The sequence below is a fragment of the Oryzias melastigma genome, linkage group LG10 (genome assembly GCF_002922805.2).
Source record: "Oryzias melastigma strain HK-1 linkage group LG10, ASM292280v2, whole genome shotgun sequence".
Lineage (NCBI taxonomy): Eukaryota > Metazoa > Chordata > Actinopteri > Beloniformes > Adrianichthyidae > Oryzias > Oryzias melastigma.
In genome coordinates this window covers 21,395,520-21,417,707 of record NC_050521.1, presented here as the reverse complement: position 1 = coordinate 21,417,707, position 22,188 = coordinate 21,395,520, and the positions used below count along the sequence as shown (strand labels likewise).

At 38.7% G+C, this 22,188-nt stretch overlaps 1 protein-coding gene across 1 annotated transcript in view; it reads right to left on the bottom strand.

The window, feature by feature from the left end:
* Positions 1-22,188, bottom strand: part of tenm1 (teneurin transmembrane protein 1) — a 248,939-nt gene that overhangs the window by 100,938 nt on the left and 125,813 nt on the right. Inside the window, exons 7-11 of the mRNA XM_024283139.2 lie at positions 18,906-19,108; positions 15,147-15,354; positions 8,665-8,766; positions 5,355-5,549; positions 445-645 (exon numbers count right to left, since the gene is read on the bottom strand). Coding sequence (XP_024138907.1) covers positions 445-645; positions 5,355-5,549; positions 8,665-8,766; positions 15,147-15,354; positions 18,906-19,108 — 909 coding nt within the window. The remainder of the gene's footprint in view (positions 1-444; positions 646-5,354; positions 5,550-8,664; positions 8,767-15,146; positions 15,355-18,905; positions 19,109-22,188) is intronic.

Here is a 22,188-nt window from a genome sequence, read left to right as displayed (position 1 = left end):
AAAAAAAAAAAAAAAAAAAAAGGATTGAATGAATTTGGATGCTAATACAATTTATCAGATTCAAACTTGTTTTTCTGACAAATATGATAACTGAGTAATAGCTGTTTTTTTTATGTTGAATTCTATGGGATTTTGACTTTTTGGGGCTAGCGGATACCGTTTCTCATATACAGTCAATGGACTCAACGTCCGTCAAAAATGAGTTGGATTTTCCAAAATACAACTTCCATCAGAATCATATTCTAAATAAAACAGAAAAAAAAAATAGGTTCATTTTTTTTTTTCCTTTTTCTACGGCCCGTACAAACTGTCCCACAGACCACTACCAGTGTAGAACCCACGGGTTGGCGACTTTGATGTCGTAGACATGGACTGCAAAAAGCTCAATTCGCTTCTAAAAAGGCTTCAATCTGGAAGTCCCAGCCTTGTGTGAACAGGTCTTACCGGTGTAGCAGTCCGGTCCTGTCCAGTTTGGCTGGCAGGCGCAGGAGTCTGACTCTGGCAGATAGGTTCCATGTCCCGAACACTGTTCCTGGCAGGCCGGCAGCGGCTCATCGCAGTTCGGACCGGCCCACCCGGCCGAGCACACGCACTCCCCGCGCACGCACACGCCGTGCCCGCCGCACTGAGGGTCCATGCAGTCCACTGCAGGAAAAGGGGAGGGGAAAGGAGGGAGTTGAAGGGGTCGTCGGGTGTTCAGCGGAGGTGGAGGTGGTGGTGGTGGGGTGTCTCATTATAATCATCAGTTCATCGAGTGTGAAAGCAGTGTTCTTTGCATCCCATCCAGGAGTTAACCACCCTCGCTACAATCCCTGTATCTGTTCCACAACATTACACTTCATAGGACACTTAGAGCTGAAGCTATGATAAGGGATGCAGTGGTGTGTGTGTGTGTGTCAGGGTGGTCTGTGACACGTTGCGTTAGTGTGTGTAATTACAGCCCTGAGCGCAGAGGCAAAGCTCAGCTGAGTTCAGCTCAACCCAGCTCAGCTCCGCCTCTGAAGGTCACACACCTGAACGTGTCTCTGCAGGCCACCGTTGTGAAGGTTACAGCAGAAGTGTTTAAGGCAGCTGTGCCATCAGCTATTAATCACGTCTGACACCAGACTTCTTTTAAAACCATTTATTTGTTTGTTTTTGATAATATATTGGCCTTTTATTTTATTTTTTACAAGCCTGAGATGTCAAACCAAATGACAGAAAGTGACTTTTTCTGTACTATTTTCTTGGCTAATCATGAAATACATTAAAATCACAACAAACAGAAAATAAACTGTCAGGCTCGGTTGCTTAAAAATGTCAGTCATTTGGTACAGAAAGCAACACAAAGAAAACATCAGCAGATGAGGGAATGCTTTTATGACAAACTACTTTCATTTTGATAATATTTCAATTGTCAAACAAAAAAAAAATATTACCAATGTATAAACTTATATTTCCCCTTTTCTGTAATAAACAAAGCAATATTGTAGATTAAATTATCAACAACAAATCTGAATGTTTATTTTTAATATTGTGCTTATTTCCAACTTCAGTTAAAGCCAGAAAATTCTACAGTGTTAGGTTGTGTCTTATTCTTTGGCTAACGAGCCAAAAACGAATTATTAGTTATTCAAATGAACAGATTTATGAAGTGGCCAACAATAATTAACTACCAGAGAGGTCTTTGTTTGTTCCTCATTATTTAGCGACTGTTGCTGAATGATAAAATATGTGTATTTATTTGCCTTTTTCGTCATTAGGTGAAACATTGGGACAATTTATTACCTAAAAAAGTTTACTTTAAATAGCAGGAAACAGTAAAATGTTGATACAGTGACATTATTCATAATTATGTTAAAAAGTTATAGTTTTAACATTTTAAAAATTGGCATTCTGCTAGCTTTTTGAACTATTTTGTCCTTTACTAAGATTTTTATTAATCAGTTTTGGAGTATAGGCTTTTGTTCTACTATTTTAGGCTATTTTGAAGTTTAGCTATTTTTTCCAGCTACATGCTAGCTGTTTAGGCTAACATACGTTTTTTCATGCTAATTTGGCATTTAGCTAATATTTTAGTTGGCTATTAGCTTCAGCGTTTTCAGCTGTTACCTTTTTTTAGCGTTTTTAGCTATCAATTTTAACATCTTCAGCTATCAGTGTTAGCATCTTTAGCTGCAAAGTTTAGCTTAAAGCATTCACACTAGTATTATCCCAGGTACTGCTATATATCTAGTTCATAATTATATTAGAAAGTTATGGCTGTAAAGTTTTAAAAATGTAGTTTCTTTCTTACTGATTTTTTTTTCAACGCATTTTATTCATATAGCTAATATGACCTCCCACTTCTTCCTTTGCTGCATCAAGTTTGGATGTTGTTGTGACTTCAACGTACAGCTGGTTCTCTAAATTAGTTGTTTAATTACTGCCAGTAATCATTTCCAACAGGAAATGCAGCCAGTTCTCTCATCAGGAACCACAAGCCTTTAAGCACTCTTGGGTTTGAGGGAGACGGAGCTCAGTGTGACTCATTTATTATTGAAGTATTTTAAAAATGACAGTGTGATCCAAACAACGTTCTTCCATCCAGCAAAAAAAAAGCCCGAACAAACTCCCACTCGTCTTTGTTTTTACTTCTCTGATTTTCTCCTTTAACTTGTGCGGCATCAGCTGATTATCACTGCTGTGCGCTGTGACGCTGCAGCAACACTGAAATGTAACGCTTGGCTGAACTTTCCTGGAACCTCAGTTATGCTGGATTATCCACAGTGGAAAACAAGGGAATTGTGAGGGGAGTGCAGTCTAGCTTTGCTAGACCATGTAATAGCACAGTCATATGCGTAATAATTGCATTCTAACTTCATTTGTATGATATCGGCATGGTTAGCACTGCCGTCTCACAACAAGGATTTCTGCTCCTTTGAGTCTTGGCTGGGGGTCTTTTCTCTCTGGTTTATGCGCGTCTGCATGTTTCACTGCTAACTCTGTGACTATCTTTAGATGCAACATTCTGGATAAAGGAGAGGAAAGTTTATTTATATAGCACATTTTGTGTACAAAATGTACAAAAACGGCACATTCATAATTAAAAGACGATTTTAAAATAGATCAAAAATGATTAATCAAGTCTTAGGCTTTCTGGAAGTCTGTTCTAGATATGTGGAGCATAGAAACTGAAGCTCTACATTTGGTTTTGACTCTAGGAATTGACAAAAGTTTACTGGAGAGGTCAATCGTGTATTTTGGTGCTAAACTATTCAAAGCTTTATAAACCAGTAACAGGCATTTAAAGTATAAAGCTGTGGTTCCCAACCTTTTTGGTTTAAATTAAATATATTTATGTAACATTCCGAACGGGACAGAATTTGGCATTTGTAAACTTCCAGTTTCTGAAAATTTTTTTCAAAATAAAATGCTATTACAAGAAATTTAGATTAAAAATAATTATGAAGATTCAATAAAATAAAGTTGTGGATTTGTAGAATTTGTTTCTGATTTTAAAAAAATCCCATAAAGGAAACATATCATGATTTTCCCCCCATATAATCCACTTTTTACACTCAAGGCTCCGATTATCTTTCAGCACAAAAAAAGAGATCCTTTTTTTCTTTACATAAGTCCTCATTCATTGCGTATTTTTTCAACACAAAGGAACACTTTCTGTGAATGGATGTCTCCCTACTTCAGTCTTGCTAAAGGAGAATTCTCAAATGTCCTTTTTAAAAGTTTCCACGAATCAGCAAAATGTATTTGATTGAATCTTCATTCTCTGTAAAATGTTTACAGCTGGTTTGAACTTTGTGATAAAGATTTTCCCTTTAATGTCAAAGTGGAGGCTAACACCCAGATGCTAGCTTTAGCTGCGTCCGACTTTATTTAAATAAAATGATGCAACTGTCGTAAAACTGGTATTTTCTGAATATAATATAAACATGAATCCATGGTGTCTTCAACTTTATTATCTGCATGTGTGAGACAGTCGAGGGTCTGTCGCCGCGTATTTGACCGAGCGGCTTCTGCTACATGAGAACAACTGTCTCAATAATTCCGTATGTTGAGGAAAGTTCTCGTTTCGTCTGTAAACAGCAGCTTTATTTTTCTTTGAAGTCAAAAGCTCTTATTCGGTTTCCTCACTTGCTCTTTTCTACCTGAAGAAACTTTCCAAATACGTTTTATTGTTTAGCTTTTGTTAGCTTTGGGCTACTAGCTTAGTAATCCAGGTAGCCACTCTAAGTCACATGACCAAGGCCCAATCCAAATTCTTCCTTTCTCCCCTCCCCTTCAGTTAGCCCTCCAAATGGAGAGTGATGAAAAAAAACTTGGACGTCACTTACGCCGATGACATCCAAATAATCGCTAGTCCGCTAGCGTTAGCGTGGAGCTTCAAGCGCTTGATTATACATAACGACATCGGTTTTATAACTTTAAAAAGGTCATGCTACAACATATAGTCATTACTTACATTTAAATGTAAACGTCTTTAGCTCAGAGCACACCCATGTGAAGAAGAGCGCTTCTCAACAGTTTAACCTCGTGACGGAGGACTTCATATCCCTCCGTTTGGAGGGTCGGATTTAAAAAATGAATTTCCCTGACACACTTGCACTTAACCTGCCCCTTCAAATGGAGGAGAAGGAAGAAGGGAAGAATTCAGATTGGGCCCAAGACAGATGTTGTGAACAGAATCCAGCAGTTTTTCAAAATAAAACTTCCCTTAGGATCAAAAAATAAACTCAACAGGACTAATCTAAGATAGCACATGCATTTGTCTGCCAGTTGACTAGACCAATCTGGTACCAGTACATAGTATATGCACCCGTAGCAGGTATATTTTTTTGCGAAAAAGCGGATTATTTATTTAATGGTCCGGTGCGTTGTCATGTCATGTTAATGTATTTTGTGATTATTTGCAGATAATAAGTGGCTGGCAAATACTGTAAATAAAAAAAAATAATCGCAAATAATCGCGATTAATATTAGTTCAATTTTTTTTTTAATTGGTTCGCAGCCCTAGTTGAAATATTCTTGTTTCTTTGGTTTCCAAATTTGAACTTCACACTGTTTGACATTTTGACAATTTCTTTTCAGCAAGTTTCAGTTGACAAATTTGACCAATATTGACAGTGTTTATTGATTTTGTTGTTTAACATTTTGAAGGGATGTTTTAAGTTCAAATTCACAAAGAAAGAAACTTTTTTTTTTTTCATTTTAGCATTGATGCTACAAAAGCCATATAAATCCAGATCAAGACTGATAAAATAAAAGTTAAAATAAATAAAATTATTAGAAAACACGCTGAGTTTCTACTTTGATGCCTTTCAAAAATCCTCGTTTTGATTGCAAGAACATTCTGAATCGTGGTTAAAACTTCTTACCTTGCTCACAGTTAACTCCCTTGTAGGCGGGACTGCAGATGCAGACGCCCTGGATGCATGTGCCATGGTTGGAGCAGGTGGGGTCGATGCACTGATCCTCCTCCACGTTACACTCGGCCCCCTTCCACCCAGCCAGACAGGCGCACTTTCCTTTCTCGTACAAGCCGTTGCCGCTGCACAGCACTGGGCATGAATCTGGAACATATAAATCAGGGATTACTCATATACTCAATGGTTTGCCCATATGAACCCCCACACACTGGCGCAGTATATTAACTGGGAAGCGGCGTTAACCTACCATGAGTGGGGCTACGCTCTCTTATCTCGGCTAGCGCGCGGATTCAGCAAATCCTTGAACGGCCTCTGTCTCCGCATCGTTTTTTATTTCTTTTCTCTCACACACACTCGAGCTTATCCCTCACGCTGTTTCAATTTACTCAAGCACCACCTGAGCCTGGCTACCACGGCAACCCAGAAATTGTAGAAATCCCCCCCAACATCACCTCTCCGGTTCTGAACAGGCCGTGAAAACAATCGTGAAAACGGAAGATTAAGAAGGAGAGCATTAGGCATTTATAGAATGGGAGTGGGAAGCAGAGCCATCTCCCCGCAGTGATGCAGAGCTGTGCGGCTAATGCAATGACAGCCAGGTGGAATAAAGTCGGCAAATGTCGGATGACATGCTGACAGTTACAGCTCAGGAAATCAAATGCATTAAACAGGAAAGACCTGCCTTTTTTGGGGGGGGATAATTTAGCTGCGAAGGCCCAGCACATTCGAGGGAAATAGTGATTCATTTCTTTGATCCTGTGAGAATCCGACGCTTTGGTTATAAAGTCCCACTTTGCAGAGCTCATGCTAAAACTAGCTGTTAAAGTTTTCAAACAGAAAACTCTTCCTTCACAAACAAATGAGCAGAGATGAGAGGAAAGTCTGAATAAATTATGACTGTAAATAAATCACAAGGAATTCTAAGCTTATCACCTGTTTCAACACAGTTAGTTCCTTTACACAGACAGCATGTCCATGGGATGAAGGAGATGAGAGGAAGATGGATAATGAGATGGAACAAAAGGAGGCAAAGAAGTTTTTCATGAAGGACTCATAAAATATCCCACTGATCCCCTCTATTTCAATCTCATGCATTATTCCCCGTACTGTAAGTGTGGGTAATAATAGTTAGCGTTCAAGTAGGGATGAAGTCTTAAGTGACAGCCAGCGCCACGTGCAACAGCAAGCAAGTCAAAATTATATCAGTCACACTAAACACTTCCAACAGAGGATTTCCATCAAAAGAAATCCACTCACTTTAGCTTTTGCAAAGTTTTTTTTTAGTATGAAACATCCCAGCAGGAAGTTTTCAGTCTGACTGCAGATTTATTTAAAAGACAGCAGTCGTGTGACAGGAAATAGATGGAAAGGGGAGAAAGAAGGCCTATTGAGTATAGAAAAAAATGAAATTGAAAGGATGTGGGACTTCTGGTCTTTTAGTAGACCTGGTGAAACTTTATTTTGAACGATGGCACATAAGGTTTGATTGCTACAAAATTACATGCTAATAGTTTGAGGTAACAATTATCTGTCACACTGCCGCTACATACAATGTGCACATTATCCATGTATATAATTTCTTTTTTTTGTGGTAAATGTATGATATATATGTGTTGTTATGTCTACAAATGTCTGTTGAAGGTTTTGTCCGAATGGGTCTACGTGAATTCTGTTTTTGGTTGGTTGAGACTTGACCAGCTCATTTATACATAAGTATTAAGTAAATCTTTTCGCAATTGTGCGGAATTCTTGAAAAATACATAAATAATAATTGAGGCTTTCCATAATCGTTTCTAGTATGTCTAACGGACTTTTCGCACATATACCACTAATGTATAACATTTGTATTGCATATATAGCGCCTATATCACTATAAAATGACTTATGCCATAGTTTGGATTAATACTCAATTCTGATTGGATAAATAAGTGATAATCCACAGTGATAGTCTAAAAAATAAGCCCTGGTCAAATAGTCCAGATGTTCTGTAACAAGATTGTGAACTTCAGTTGTTATGATTTTTGATTCTGTTCTGAATTGTCCCTCAGTCCCACCAGTTTTTGAGGTTCATGATCCACAGCTGTCTTCATTTCTGTCAATTTCTCTGACCTATTTAAGACTCTAGTTTTCAGTTAATCTTCTGCTCTGTTCTGCTAAGTCACTCTTTATGTTTCTCCATGGTTTTTGTCAATCAATTCATTAGTTGTTCAGTTTCAAACCTGGTCTACTGCACATTGGATCGTCCACCAACACTTTCTGACAAGGAGTCTTTAAAGCAAACATTTGCATCATCATCCTCTAATATTTATATAGCTTTCTTTTGCCATCACAGTTGAGGTCAGTGTGGGCTCACTGGGGTGTTTTCATGTTACCGGGATAGTTCGCCTTTTGTGAAAAAGCAATCTAAACTGAAGAAATAAAAATAAAACACTAAATATCTATTGAATATGTTTTTCTTTTCTAAGTGACCATGGTATAAGCTGGATAACGCCCTTCGACGTGTGCATTATTAGAAAATAATGCACTTCGTGGAGGTTTCGCATTGGACAGTTCAGGCATCTGTGGGACGTGTTAATGTCTATTAATGCACACTTTGTCGGGCATTATCCCTTACGTAATTCATGCAGGAATCTCTAATTTATTGCATGTAAACAGTGCGATAATTATGCACGGTTCATGCACGTACAGATATTGACCGATCTTTCACCCCGGTCAGTCTATACTTAGTGGGGTTTCGGTGTAGACATATATCAAACCAAAACAAAGCAGTTAGCCAAAAATCCAAGTTTGAATTAAATTGTGTGGAAAGTGAATCGTTGCATCCCTGGATTGATGAGAACAGCAAAGTTTGACAAATATGCAAAATGTTTTTTTAGGGTTTCAGTTCCTCTGATTCCTTGTTTACTTTTTTTTCAAAATGGATTTCATCAAGTCACATTTTCTGTTTTAATATTACCGTGTGGTTTGTTGTGCATTTCACCTGTGTTCACAATGTGAACCACACCAGGATTCATTTGCAAGTAGGCTGAGACCTTTTCATCTTTCAGGTTTTTGGGGGCGATTTTTCACATCTGAACACCCAAATTTCATTAGTTTTCTTTTTTAATAATGCTTGTTAATATTACAATATTGAATCTACTAGAACAAGTGCAGCAGCAGAGAGCGTGCTGTGCTTTTTCATAAGACTTGACTGCAAAAAAAAAAATAAAAAAGCAAGATATGAAATGATAGCAGGCTCATCCGTGAGTACACTTCTTACCTTTGGCACATTCGGGACCCAAGAAGCCGGCAAAGCAGTGGCAATGTCCGGCCACACACTCTCCATTTCCATTACAGTCTGAAGAACAGCCATCCATCGAGTCTGCAAAACCACACAAACACACAGAGTCACAAAACCAAGCAAAAAAAAAAAAGCAGATTTCAACAAAATTCGGCATGCGACTCCATAAGCTGGCATTGCTCTCATAGTTATTGAATGAAGGATCTGATAAGCAATGGATGGCTCCCCAGACACTGGGGCTACATTAGATTAGTCTGATCCAGCTGCTATCTCTCTCTGGGGAACGGCCAAGCACTCACTTACACTCAGTAGCACTAAGCACATTAAACTGCATTACAGGTTGGAAACACGCTGAACGTAAATTTACAAACATCAAGGCTTAATCAACAAACTGTTTACAAGGGCGTCGTCTGAAACCAAACCGAACAATATAGAATGTGACATTGCCCATGTGAGCGGAGACTGGTTAATTCTGTGAGATCAATCTGATGACTATTCTTTTCTTACTAGTTCTTTGTCTCATCTGCATGTGAGGATTTCGTCATATCTTTCTCTAGGCTATGTGCCTTTCATCATGTTCCTCAATCAGACTTGAATTAGCTGCCTTCCTTTACTGTTTTCCTGTTCTGCCATTGATACGTCCATCATGTCAGATGCATTCTGCGGGAACAGGCGGCATGGCAAAGATAGATAAAGAGGGGGAGCACTTTTATGCTTTTGAAGCGTTATATAAGCCCGCTGAGCTCTGTCAGCTCTGCCCGGGATGGAGGATTGTGGCGAAGAGGTACCCAAAGCAGGCAGAGTTGTGGCTCTGCTAGCGATTGAGCTGCATGTAAGTTAGATCAAATAATTAAAAAAGGTGTCATCCTTTATTTGACCCCATGCAACGCTGCTCCGAACAGAGAACAACTGCCGAAATGAACCAATGCAGTCCCCCCTGGCTCGCTCTGTTCAGGATGACAAATCCCTTTAGCGGCGCGGGCCGTGCACGCGCGCACACATATACAAACACATGCGGGCAGAGTTATTAAGTGACACCCGCCTTGAGGCGCGTGTGACACATGCTAACGAGACAGGCCCTGCCAGTAGCTGGCAGCATAGCGTTATCCTCCAGAGCAGTGCATCACTGCAGAAACCAATGTCATTTTCACCTCCATCACCTGTCATTGTCACACTGATGGAGAGGAGGAGTGCCAATCATCTTTTCTGCTGCACAGTCAGGAGGACTTGCAGTGTCTTTCTCTTATAGAACTTATAGAGAGAAAATTCCAATAATGCGTTTGGCACCTGACACACGCAATGAGCAAAATCTGATCTGCAAGGTCACAGGGTTCATTTTAATCCAGCTGAGACGAGCGATTCATCCAAAAAGCTCTGTGAGCTTGTAACCGTGATATAAGCGCCCCAACATAAAAAGTCTCCCGGCAATTAAGAGCTAATGCATGCAGTGGAGTGTCTGCATGTTGTATTGTGTGATAGCCAACCACTGACTCAACCCTTCCCTGTTAGAAATCATTCATGCCAGAAGTTATTGAAGTTAAATGCTATTATAAAAATGGTGCTTCCAGCCAAGTGATCTGATTGGTCAAATAAGCATTCCAATTGTACTTTATGAGCCTGTAAAGTTTCAGCCATGCTTTATGACCCTTGGCTTTATAAATTGATGAAAAAATGAATGTGCTGCTCAGCTAACTACAAGTATCCCATTGCTTAATGACTGTTCTTTTGTTTTGTATTTCACTTTAAGTCTTCGGGAAAAACTGTGTCATAATTTGAAAGCCACGTGCTAAAAGATCTGTTATTTTAAGTTGCATGAAGTATAACAATTATGCATAATTAACAGCTCTGCAGAAAGAACCGCTCTCTGCCTGAGTAGATTTAAAGAAGATGGTGTTGGAGTGGAGGTGGCCGAATGGCAGGAATCATTAAGCCGCAGCTTTTGTAGGTTACACGCAAATGTCAATAGCAGTGGAGGAGGAAATGAGGATTTAGTGAGAACATCCGCTGCTATTTTTTTATTTATTTTTTTTTTGGTTGAAATGTTTCAGAGGGAGTCTTTAATGACAACAGCTCGTCATCATTCATGCTTGTTTTTGCATCCTTCCACTGTCAGTTGCAACAATCAGCATCCGTTTTTTTTACTGTTCTGTTTTTTTATTGTTGTGACTTGCTGTTTGGAAACAGTTATTTGTGAGAATACTTGGAATGCCACTGAAAGATATAAAAAAAATGGAATAAATAAAGTGAGTAAATAAATTATGAGACAGAAAATGACACATGAAAGTACACAATCACCTTTCCGGGAGCGTTATTGTTGAAATGTCTCGATTTTGCAGTGTCTGCTGTCATCTGACGTTGCAAGGGTTTAATTTATTCATGGTTTGTTTTCTTTTTCTGCCTTTTCAGGGTCTTATATTTATCCTATTCCATTTTGGAAGTTGGAAAATTTAGCAATACTCACTCGTTATATAATCTTTAAGAAAACTTTTTATATTTTAGAATCCATTCAACTGACATTTAATTCAATTTTATTTAAACGAAAGTATTTTATCCAGCTGAGCTGCAGCTTTAAGGTTAAATGAAAGACAGCAGAAACTAAAAATATTTGCTTTTAGTCATATTTTTTTAACATCAAAAGTATTTTTTAAATATCTCCAACTAGCGATCTCTTTAAAAATGTTTCCTGTCATCTGACATTCCAAGGTTGTAATTTATTTATGGTTTGTTTTCCCTTTGCTGCTTTTGTGTGTTCTCGTTTTTTCTTCAGGGGTTTAACTGAAGGTTTAGCAACACCTCCTGCTCATTTGTATGAAGATTTTCCTCATTTATGCAAGGATTCATGCACATTTTGTTTTGACAGTTTTACTTATAAAAACTGTAAATACGTGTGATCCCAACACATTTAATTATTGAAGAAATTAATTTAATTGAATTTTATTTCCCTAAAGAGCAAAGCTGTCATGCAGGGTAGATGTCGTCCTGCTGGGCAGGAGCTCCAGCAAGGATAAGATGGTTGATAAATGACCAACAACATCTGCTTTGAATGTGTTTCTCCAGCAGAGTTTAAAGGTTTAGCAAACATCTTTGAACAAACATGCATGCAGACGATAAGTAAAGGTATTTTAGCACAGTTTCATGGAAGCTCCTGTCTTGTTATGGTCTCAGTTTTTGGTAAACAAGTCTCCATTGATAGTTAAATTTTTTTATTTCCCCCCCTGAATTATACTCCACCTTATTCGTTGTCTCCGGTTACTGTTTGCCGCAGAAAAGCTCAATTTCCCGACAGAGATCATCTCATTTCTCACTCATCTCTCCATAAAGCGCTGCTCTTCGGGCTAGGGAAGGCTCTGCTTCTAAGGAGAATTTACTATACTGTGGCTCAGTGGTTTTGATTTTCTGCCTCCACAACAATGCAGTGTCTCCTTGTAAACCTCGTTAGAGGAATAAACGGGCAGTGTAATGAACTTTGACACCAATCCATTAATATTGTTTTCCCCTTTTTCAAACCAAATCGCTTGATGAAATATATTTTTGAGAAATCCACGCAGAGTAAAGGTTTCTATTCCGAGCCCATCTGCTGTGTGGATATTTGTTTTGATTATTGAAGAAAGGTTATGAGAATGAAAGGAAAAAGGCTCCCTGTTCCCTGTTTTTCTCAAAATATACGGCTCAAAAGCGTCTGGTCTATTCCAGACTTTACAGACAGAAAACGTGTCAACAAATGTTTGACGGGGTTGAAATAGAATCTGTGTCTCGCTGTCACATGCTGTCAGTCATTGTTAAAAGCACTCTGTTGATATGAAAGATGTTTTCCGTACATTGTTTTGCTTGCGCTGAGCTGTTTACCGATTGATTTACAACCTTAGCTTTTAGGAGAATTGCAAATGTACACATTTAGCTTAAAAGAGTGAAGACAAGCGTGCAGACGGCTCCTGATCGTTTCACAAAGAACAGAAAACCAACAAAATAAGCATTTTGAAATGTATAAAATCAGAGGCTATAAATAAGGAAACATGTTTCTGGTAGATCACCATTAGCCAGCATCTCGTCGTGAAAACCTTTACCATTCTAAAAATTTAATTTCCCTTTGAAATGGTTCCACATGGACAGTGTGTAAGCAGTAGTGCAGATTGTGCATCCAAAAGTTAACTGAATGTGTTCTCCCAATGCCAAACTGCTTTTGTTGCTGCTACAATTAAACATGCCGGAACGTCTGGTTCTCCTGGTTCCTGTTTGTTAGGTGAGAATGAGGCTCCTGGGTCCCAAATTCTGCCCAGAGCAGTTGGATTAAAGGTTCAAGGTGTGCAGAAAATGAGAGAGGTAGCATACGTTCTGCAGCCTGGAAGAGTACGTTTTTTTTGTTTTTTTTGTGGTGTAGGTAGTTTGATGGTATGGAGCTGAATTTCAGTCTCTGACAAGTCATCAGACATGACCTGCTGGTGGATCAACATAAACTCAGTTGGGGTGAGACGAATACAGGTGACATATGAAAAGAATTAGAAAAAGCAGCTTTGGCTATATTTAACACTTCAGTCCTTTTTATAAAGTCTCACTCCAACTATATATATATATTTTTTTCTGTTATAAATATGTTCCAGTGATCTTTTAATTATGATTTAAAAAGTTTTTAGCAAAAATCAAAATGCCTTTGTAGTTTTTTTTAAGCATATTTTTTTCACAGTGGCACTAGCTCATTTAAAATATACACTTCTGAGTTGTGGGCGGGACTGTTGACATAAAGCGACCCGCCCCCTCCCCTCTGTTTGCACACATTTATAGCCTCAAGTTAACGTTAGCAGTGCAAAAATAACGACGAGCAGTACTGGATCAATCCAGTTCAAGCCAGAATCTCAATTCGCCACAGCACGAGTGTTCAAAGCTATCATGTCTCGTACACCTAAGTGTGAGCGAGTCAGGATATTTCCATATCATCGTCACATGTGAGCATTTTCTAGCATCCGGTTTTCTTCTTCTCCTGATTTAATTTGAGAAATCCTCAGAAATACAGTTTTAATTGTATATTATTTTATATAGGTCCTTTACTAAGAGAAAATTGCTACAAGAACATATCAAAAACACAAAAAAGATGATTTTCATTGGAGTGGGTCTTTGACACCGGAGATATCGCAGGCGACACCTTCATAACTCAGGATCTTTGACCGTTTACGGGATAAATAAGCCACTTTTCGCTGACATTCCATTGACTTTGTCAACAGTTGACGAGATGCGGTGGTCAAAAGAAAGTCAACCCTGGTCCTAAAGCTCTGGAGTAAAGGGTTTCATGAATCAACTATTACATTTCCAACTCGTCAAGTTACTTTTCATCCAGACCACCAATCAAAATCCAGAGGCAGAATAAAATAATATTGTATTCAGACAGTTCATTTCCTCTGATTATCCAGAACAAATTTTCAGTCTGAATACACCTAGACAAACCCTGGTCTGGAACTAGACCAGAAACTGTTCTTAGACCCATTTTCACGATGGTCTTAGTTAATTTACAATTGGACTGGGCTCCGGTTTGCTCTGAGTTTTTCTCAGTTTGAATGAGCAAAACAACTGGACCAAACTATAGTAGTATAGTATCGAACACAGACGGAAGGTAGCAACCATGACAATGAGACACAGCAACTCATTGAAATTTGGTTGGATGAATATACGCTCATTAAAACAACTTTTAACATGAACCACATTTCTTCTCACACTGTTTTCCCGACAATCTCCAAGTCATAAGTACTTATCAGTGTGCCTTCTTAACCGTTGTCTCCTTAGTAACTGACTTGCGAATATATTTTATATATATATATATATATATATATATATATATATATATATACTGTACATATGTGTGTAAATATTTATCAAAAACACATAGTTTCAGCAAAATAAAATAATGTATATTTTCCAACTTTATACACATTTCACGTATGCTAAAAGTTTTGATACAATTGTTTGAAATGAATGGGTCTGTGTGTCCCCCTTTAGAACGACACTGCATGTTCATCCTCCTGTTCCCCTCTGTTTGGATTTCACCGGGCTACATTCATCAACACCTATTGGGGTTTATTTCAACGCTGCATCCTCTTATGGACTGCTGGACAGAGGCAGCGGAGAAGCAGCGCTGGTAATTATGCACTTGTCTGTATGCAGCCATGTACTCTTGCATTATTCACATCCTTCAATTTACACTGCCATCCGTGTGTGTCATAGCAATGAGCCGCAGTTAGCAAGCCCCGTCATTACTGGAGGAGCTGTCCTCCCCTTTCTAACTGCTGTCTCCTGCCATGCCAAACTAAATCTCATACTAGCAAGTTTCTCTCAGATGCCAACATGTTCCACACCAGTCTCTGCCATGTCCGTTTTTTGCACAAATAGATAAAAAGAATAAGTGGGAATAATATGGAGGAGCACCCAGTGAATGACACAGGGAATATGGGGGAAGTGGCTGTACTCTTCCTTACCTATAGGGGAGCTTTGGAGTAACACTTGCTCCAGGTTTCGTCCATCGTTGTAGAGAGCAAGGTGCCAGGTTCCAGGGTCCATATACTCGATGAAGCCGGTTTCTTGCAGGCCGTTCAGCAGCAAACCTTTGGGTGCTTTGGCATTTGAGACAGGATCGGTCAAGGACCTGGGAAGGGCTTTTCCATCCAGCAGTTTCACGAAGTCAAACTAAATGAAAGACAACACTATAATTAGAGGGTCTCGTCTATTAGGTTAAACAGTGATAGAAACCTGGTAAAAGGGACAAAAAGTTTACACAACAGAGGTGTAACAATAAATTTTAACAACAATTTGATTCATATCATAACTTGTGGTTGACGATACAATTCATAGTTGATACTGATTCATTTTGAAGGATTCGATTCGGGAGATCTTTAGCCAAAAATGTTACCGACTCAGATAAATCTTTGGGTACTAAACAGTGGAGTTTTCCAGATTTCTTGTATTTTATCTAGTGTAAATTCATGTGTACAAACAAAAAAGTAAACAAGAATTTGTGGCAAATGTCCACCTAAAATCACACAAATGGACCATTATTAGAACACTATACCACACTGTATGGTTACATGTCTCCAAAATTCAAAGTGTTTCCACACATTGGAATGTAATGATGGCTTGATCATTTTTGCTGCCATCGCATACTGTATATAGAAAAAGAAAAAATGTCTTTTTAATGTAGAAACTGGAACTTTCTGCAAAACCCAACTTTCATAGCTCATAACTTCAGTTTGATGTTATTATAAAGGAAATGAAATCACTCACCTGTAGCTGTTTTTAATGAATTAATTTGTTTTATTCTGTTTTAATTAATCATATTTATTTATTTTTTTGCGTATTTTAACGCTTTGACATGTGTTGGGTGTGTGTAACTTTTGCCTCTTGACCAGGACTCCCTTGAAAAAGAGATCAGTGGATCTCAATGGGATGTTTTTTACTAGTTAAATAATGGTTACATGAAATAAAAATAAATATGTCGTAGTTTTTAGTAAAGTAAACATCAATCCCAATGGTATATTAAAATTGTATTTCTAAACTATTAATTTTAAAGTGATTTTTAATAATTTAGGTCACTTCAATGAGCAACTTGCCTCAAACAGATCGATCTGGTTGAATCGCTCGCATATAAATCGATTCAATGATTAAGCCGATTAATCCTTATATGTATATAATAAATGCAGTCTGAAGATGCTTTCGGCTGTGAAGTGAATTTAATGGTGTCGGAAAACTCTCTGGCTTGGAAAAAATATGAGGAAAGCGTTGAATGTGCATTTTCCATGTGTAACTAGAATCCAAAGGAAGGTCTTCTTGGTCATTTTGAACTCTGTGTGAAGGCCCAAGAACTTGACACGCTCATAAGAGCATGGCAGGCGTGCAGGTTTTTACCAGAGCGGACTTCTTTTTCATCTGTGCCTCCTTCTCGCCCTCTTTAACTTTCCCCACCCCCCTCCCATTCTATCCATCTTCAGTCCTCCTTGAACCAGCCAGCCCTTGCTGAGTCTTATTCCCCCTGAGGGCTCTGTGTCACAGTGGTGTCAAAACCAGCTAATTAGACCACTCCAAGCAGACGAGAGCAGGGACGCACTGATGTTAAAAAGCGCACAACGCCGCGTGTTGTTGTACCTTTGTCTGAACGCCTGCTCGCACATGATGCAATGCTGTCTTACTCTGTGTACCGCACTTGCCTGAGATACGTAAATAATTGTTTCCTTTAGAAATCATTTCACTTCTCCTTTATCCTTGTCAGTTTGGGCAGAAATTCTCCGGGAACAATCAACCCAGCAAATACTTTTTCAGTCTCCAAATAGAAGCATTTAAAATCCCAGCTTCCATCTGGAGGAGAAGGACATTCAAAGCCTAACTACTCTGTTGAGTCGAAGCGAGTAAAAACACTTCTCCATCATCCCCGATGCGGCGTTTTAACAGCTCGACAACTCGCCTTTAATTGCTCTCATTTGCATGTTTTCTGGTTCTGTTGTCAGAACACGTTTAGAGTGGTGATTTGTTCACGGCTCCTTACAGTTACCTGCTATAAAGGCAGCTTTGGCATGCAGCTGCACTGACATATCGATCACTGTGTTATTGTGTTTTCTCACATTTGCATGACAAACAAGCATAAATACAGATTAGGGACACCTGTTTGATCACTAATCAATATTTTTAGAAAAAAAGGAGAAATTGATTGCACATGTGGTAGGAAATATATTCTTTAAATCCTAGTAATATTTGGATCTTTTGTAAAAGCATTACCAGTGGTCTTTTAATTACAATTACGTTGTTTTTAGCCAAAAAAATATTTTGTAGGACATAGTTTCTGCAGAGTAGTAGTAGTAGATAATTTGAAATTTGCCTCCGACTTGTGGGTGGTGTGGCTGCATTTTCTGTATGTAGTTGCACCGCTCTCCCACATGCGCGAACCACACGTCACTTCCGCTAAAGCATCTTACGGTTTTCGGACGGTAGCAACAATAATAACCTCGTAGGATGTTAAAATAGCACTTAAAATGTTTATCATAGTGAAAACATTCACTTATTGTTGAAAAAAACGAAAGGAAAAAGACACGTTAAGGATCTTACGATCTTGCAATGACTACAAATGGACTACAAATGTTTTCTTCTTCTGCAATTTTACGTGACAGCAGTTTACTCCCTAAGCTAAGAGGATACGGCGCCACTTCAAAACACTTTATTTTATCCTGTAATCCAAACACATTATTAACGGTAACTCTGTGGCTTATTTTTGCACAGTAATCCAGTCAGGAGAAGCTCACGGTTGTTGAGAAAAACATTAATTCTTGCGATCAAGGAGTTTTACTGTTTGGAAATGACTCTGTCGCATAGTGGGCGAAGAGCGGAAGTGATGTGTGGTTCGCGCATGTGGGGTAAGCGGTGCAACCGATTTGCTTCCGCATACAGAAAATGCAGCCACAGGCGGAACTGTTGGTGCCAACCCCCATTTCCCATCATCCATCTGGTTGCACTTTCTTCTTCTAGCTTACAGCCCTTTACAACCCCAACCTGAAGCCTCATTTCCACTGAGTGGTACAGTACAGTCCGGTCCGATATTTTGAGCATTTCTAAAGTAAAATGGACCAATTAAACAGTTCCAACATGTACCTCTTGAGGACCCCCATCTGTTGTTGGTCACTTTTAAAAATAGAGCGGAACAGAACCTACATTTCCATCCGTTAATTGGTAGAAAGCAATGACAACATTAGAAAGGACCAATATAGCGCTCAGACATGTTTTTGTCTGCTCCTGATTCGCAATGATTCTAATAAAGAAATACCCAGAAATTCAACTTTAAGCTTCATTTTTCGTATATGTCATACAATATAAGAAATAAAAGCTGCAAGAACATGTAAAAACCTCCTAAAAATGATTTTCATTGGAGTGGGCCTTAAAGGGATGCAGCAAATCCAAATGAACCTTCTCCAGTTTTCCGTGGCTTTCTCTACAGTCGGTCTGCCTCCAGGCAAACTGTGATGTTAAGGAAAAAAGTATGTTTAATGCCCACACTAAAAGAAAAGTGGGTTTTAGATTGCAGCACATGTATAATGCCATGAAATCAATTTGAAAAGCTACACAAATAAAGGGGAGTCAAAAGCACGTTTGAGTTGAGATGAAAGAAGCAAACTGTCAGAAGAAGACACATTGGTGTGTATGCGATCTGTGGCAGCCCGTCCAAAGGAACAGCATGCTACAAAGGAAGCCATCTCTACCTGAGTGTGTGTAGGCGGGATGTTCCTGCGTCCGTAGACTCCCAGCAGTGCGTTGTGTGTCAGGGAGAGATTGAACTTGACGTAGGTGGGATGGTGAACAGTCATATGAAACCTCCAGAAAAGTCCTGGCGGAATAGCCTGACTCTGCTGCGTTCCGATGTCCACCTCACCGCGGTCAATGGCGCGGCCTCTCACCCACTTCTCTGCAGGAAGAGAAAACCGCAAACAGGTGAAACCTTTCATTCGTGAAGTGAAACTTTATTAAGGCGGACGTGGCGTTCTTTTCAGTACTAGAGGGGGTGATTAATAACCAACCTGATGTCCTTAAACATCAGCATGATCAACAGCTCTACTAATGAAGTGAGATGGGATAGACATCCCAGGGACTGAGCGCTGGTAAAAAAAAAAAAAAAAATCCTGCTTTTCGAAAACCTGTTTTGGCACTCCTTTGGATAGACTGTGCATAGCGATGAACTGCTTTAGAAAGGGAGTGTTTTGTCTCTGAGCTGTCTGCTGGGGCTTTGTCGTGTGCTATATTAGCATCTTCAAACAAGAACGAAAGGCGGGTGTGTTAGCATGTGTGTGGACGGGAGGGAAGAGGAAACAAAAAAAAAAGAGGCCTCGCACAGACCACCGCATGCTCCTCCTGACAGCATCACGGCACACAGATAGTGTCTTGACTGAGAGCGAGCCTTTGTGTGCGGAGAGAATAGGTCTTTCCAACAGTCCCATCTTTTTCTTCACTCCATAAGCTTTTATCAAGCACGAGGCCTGTGTCTTTTGTGCAGGGGAGCAGCCGAGCCTCTTCTGCCCTCTTTGTGTTGGCCTTCATGGAAAGATATATCTCTGCTACTAAACTAAGATGGAGGAAATACGTTGACAGAGGGGAGCCGGCCGATCGTTACCACCACAAAGGCAGAAGAACAGTTAGGGGCAGATTCATGGATGAGTCCGCTCGCTCTCGATCTATAATGCCTGCAGCTTTACCACTCCATTATAGGGACAACACAGGCCAGCTGCCATATATCACATGTCATGTCACATAGGGAGGGAGCTAAGAGCGCAGGCTTGCGAGGTGCTCTGCAGCCGTGCTGGCAGAGCCTCAAAGATCACTGCTTTGGACTTGATGGGGGCTTGTTTTGCTTTCCTCGGATAAGTCATATCGATTCAGTATTCAATGACTGTCAGGCCACTGATTTAGGCCCCAATAATAAATAAATAAATAAACTTTAGGTCAAATGTCATGTTCAAAACATAAACATAAAAGGACAAACAGTCAATAAAGTTACTAAAAAAAGGAAAAACAAATGCTTAAAAAATATATTAATACAGCCAAGGGGTCTGCAACCTTTGACATTAAAAAAAACATTTGGGTCAGATTTTTATTGACCAAACGCCGCAAAGTTTCACTTCTTGATTAAAAAAAAGTTTTATTTTTTTTGTTGTCCACTGTATAAGCCTTGTTTTTTTTTACTTTATATATATATATATAGCCTTTAAATATTTACAATAACTGAATTCTAACAGTTTTTTTTTTCAAAAATTTACAACAATTTTAATGTATTTTTCATCAGAGAATACAAGTTCCTTTCAAAATAAAAGCATACCGTGTCAAACAAGTAAATATATATATATATATATATATATATATATATATATATATGTATATATTTTCAAATAAATATAATTTTCCTTTAATGCCAAAGAACCACAATGGAGGGATAAGAGAGATGCACATGAATCTGGAGCCTCAGGTTGCAGACCCCTGATTATTCATACATGTATATTTTATATAAAATACTGATATAAGTTTGAAAAATGCCAACTTTTACACAAATATTCAGGATATATTGCTCAACATGTGTTTTTACTGTGCCATAATTTGGCTGTATCAGTATTTCATTTTATTCTGCTGTCAGTTTGGTCATTGGTCAATATTTGATGAGGCTTCATGATCGGATTTCAAAGAAACCAAAGTCACTCAGACGTCATTTGTTGTTCGTGTTTGAGTGATATGCATCAGTCACAACTGCCGCTACCAGTGGACAGAAAAAATAGGAAAATCTGTACGGGGCATGCACAAAATTTCAAGGTCGTGGTCCGCTCAATGAGCCTAGAAAGTGAAAATATTGGTGCATATTTTTTCTACTGGCATGGTGTGGCGACAGGTTGTACGGACCACCTAAACCAGGGGTTCCCAAACTACGGCCCGCATATCCGCAAATACATAAACAAATAACATAAACAATCCTTTTAGCTGACCGCCTTTAACTACGATTTATGCCGTATGTTTTCCTTATTTTTCTAGGGACTGCTGTGGTGGAGCTGAAGTGCGAGCGAGAGTTTAAAGCTAATTGGATTTGTTTGGAATCTAACATCAATTTAACTTTAACATTAGCTTCAGAAGGACCAACAGCCCCGACTTCACCAGCAGTGACTTGATAATGACCCACAGGAACACTTTATTTATTTAATATTTCATGAATTTATTTAATCCATATTTCATTAGAAAAACGGAGATGTTTGAAATATGAGCCTGAGATGTTTGAAGTCAGTGCTTAGCAACTGTCAGCAATTCTCTATGTAATATTTGCTTTATAATCAGCAGCAGATGATTTTATCCATCTTTATTTATAGTTTGTGCTTCAGTGTAAAAACACTCTCTTGTGTTAATCGAGATTTTATGTGCATTACTTATAAAAAAAAAGTTCAGAAGATTATTATAACTCCTTACAGTCCTACTTTTGTTCATTGATAGGCATGCAACAACTTTTTATTTTTAAGACATTTAAAATTTTCTAACAAAAAACAAGCCAGAGACAGTTTAGGGGACTAAATATTGTAAAATAACAATTAAATTTACACATACAAAAAGCTATGCTAACTTTTTTAAGGCAATTTGAACGGCCTGTATACTTTGTTAAAGTAACATTAAGTAATTATTTGTTAAAATGATTACTATCAGCATGACTGACCATATTTGCACTCTTCACCAAACTTCACTAGAACCCTACGGTGGCCTTAAAGCTCAAATCCCATCACCAAATCACAAAACACAAAAACGTCAGGGGCGGAGCTACGGAGAAAAAGCTTTGCCCCACACTTGGCCCCAAATTTTTGAGTCAAGATTAGTATCATCATTGACAAAGAAAATAAATCATCAATACAACCTTCTTTAAACATTGCAAATTTAACAAAATCAATATTTTTAATTGATTTAAAAGCAATAATAATGATAAAACGGTTTTAAATACATATTTTTAATACTTTCATTTGTCATGGC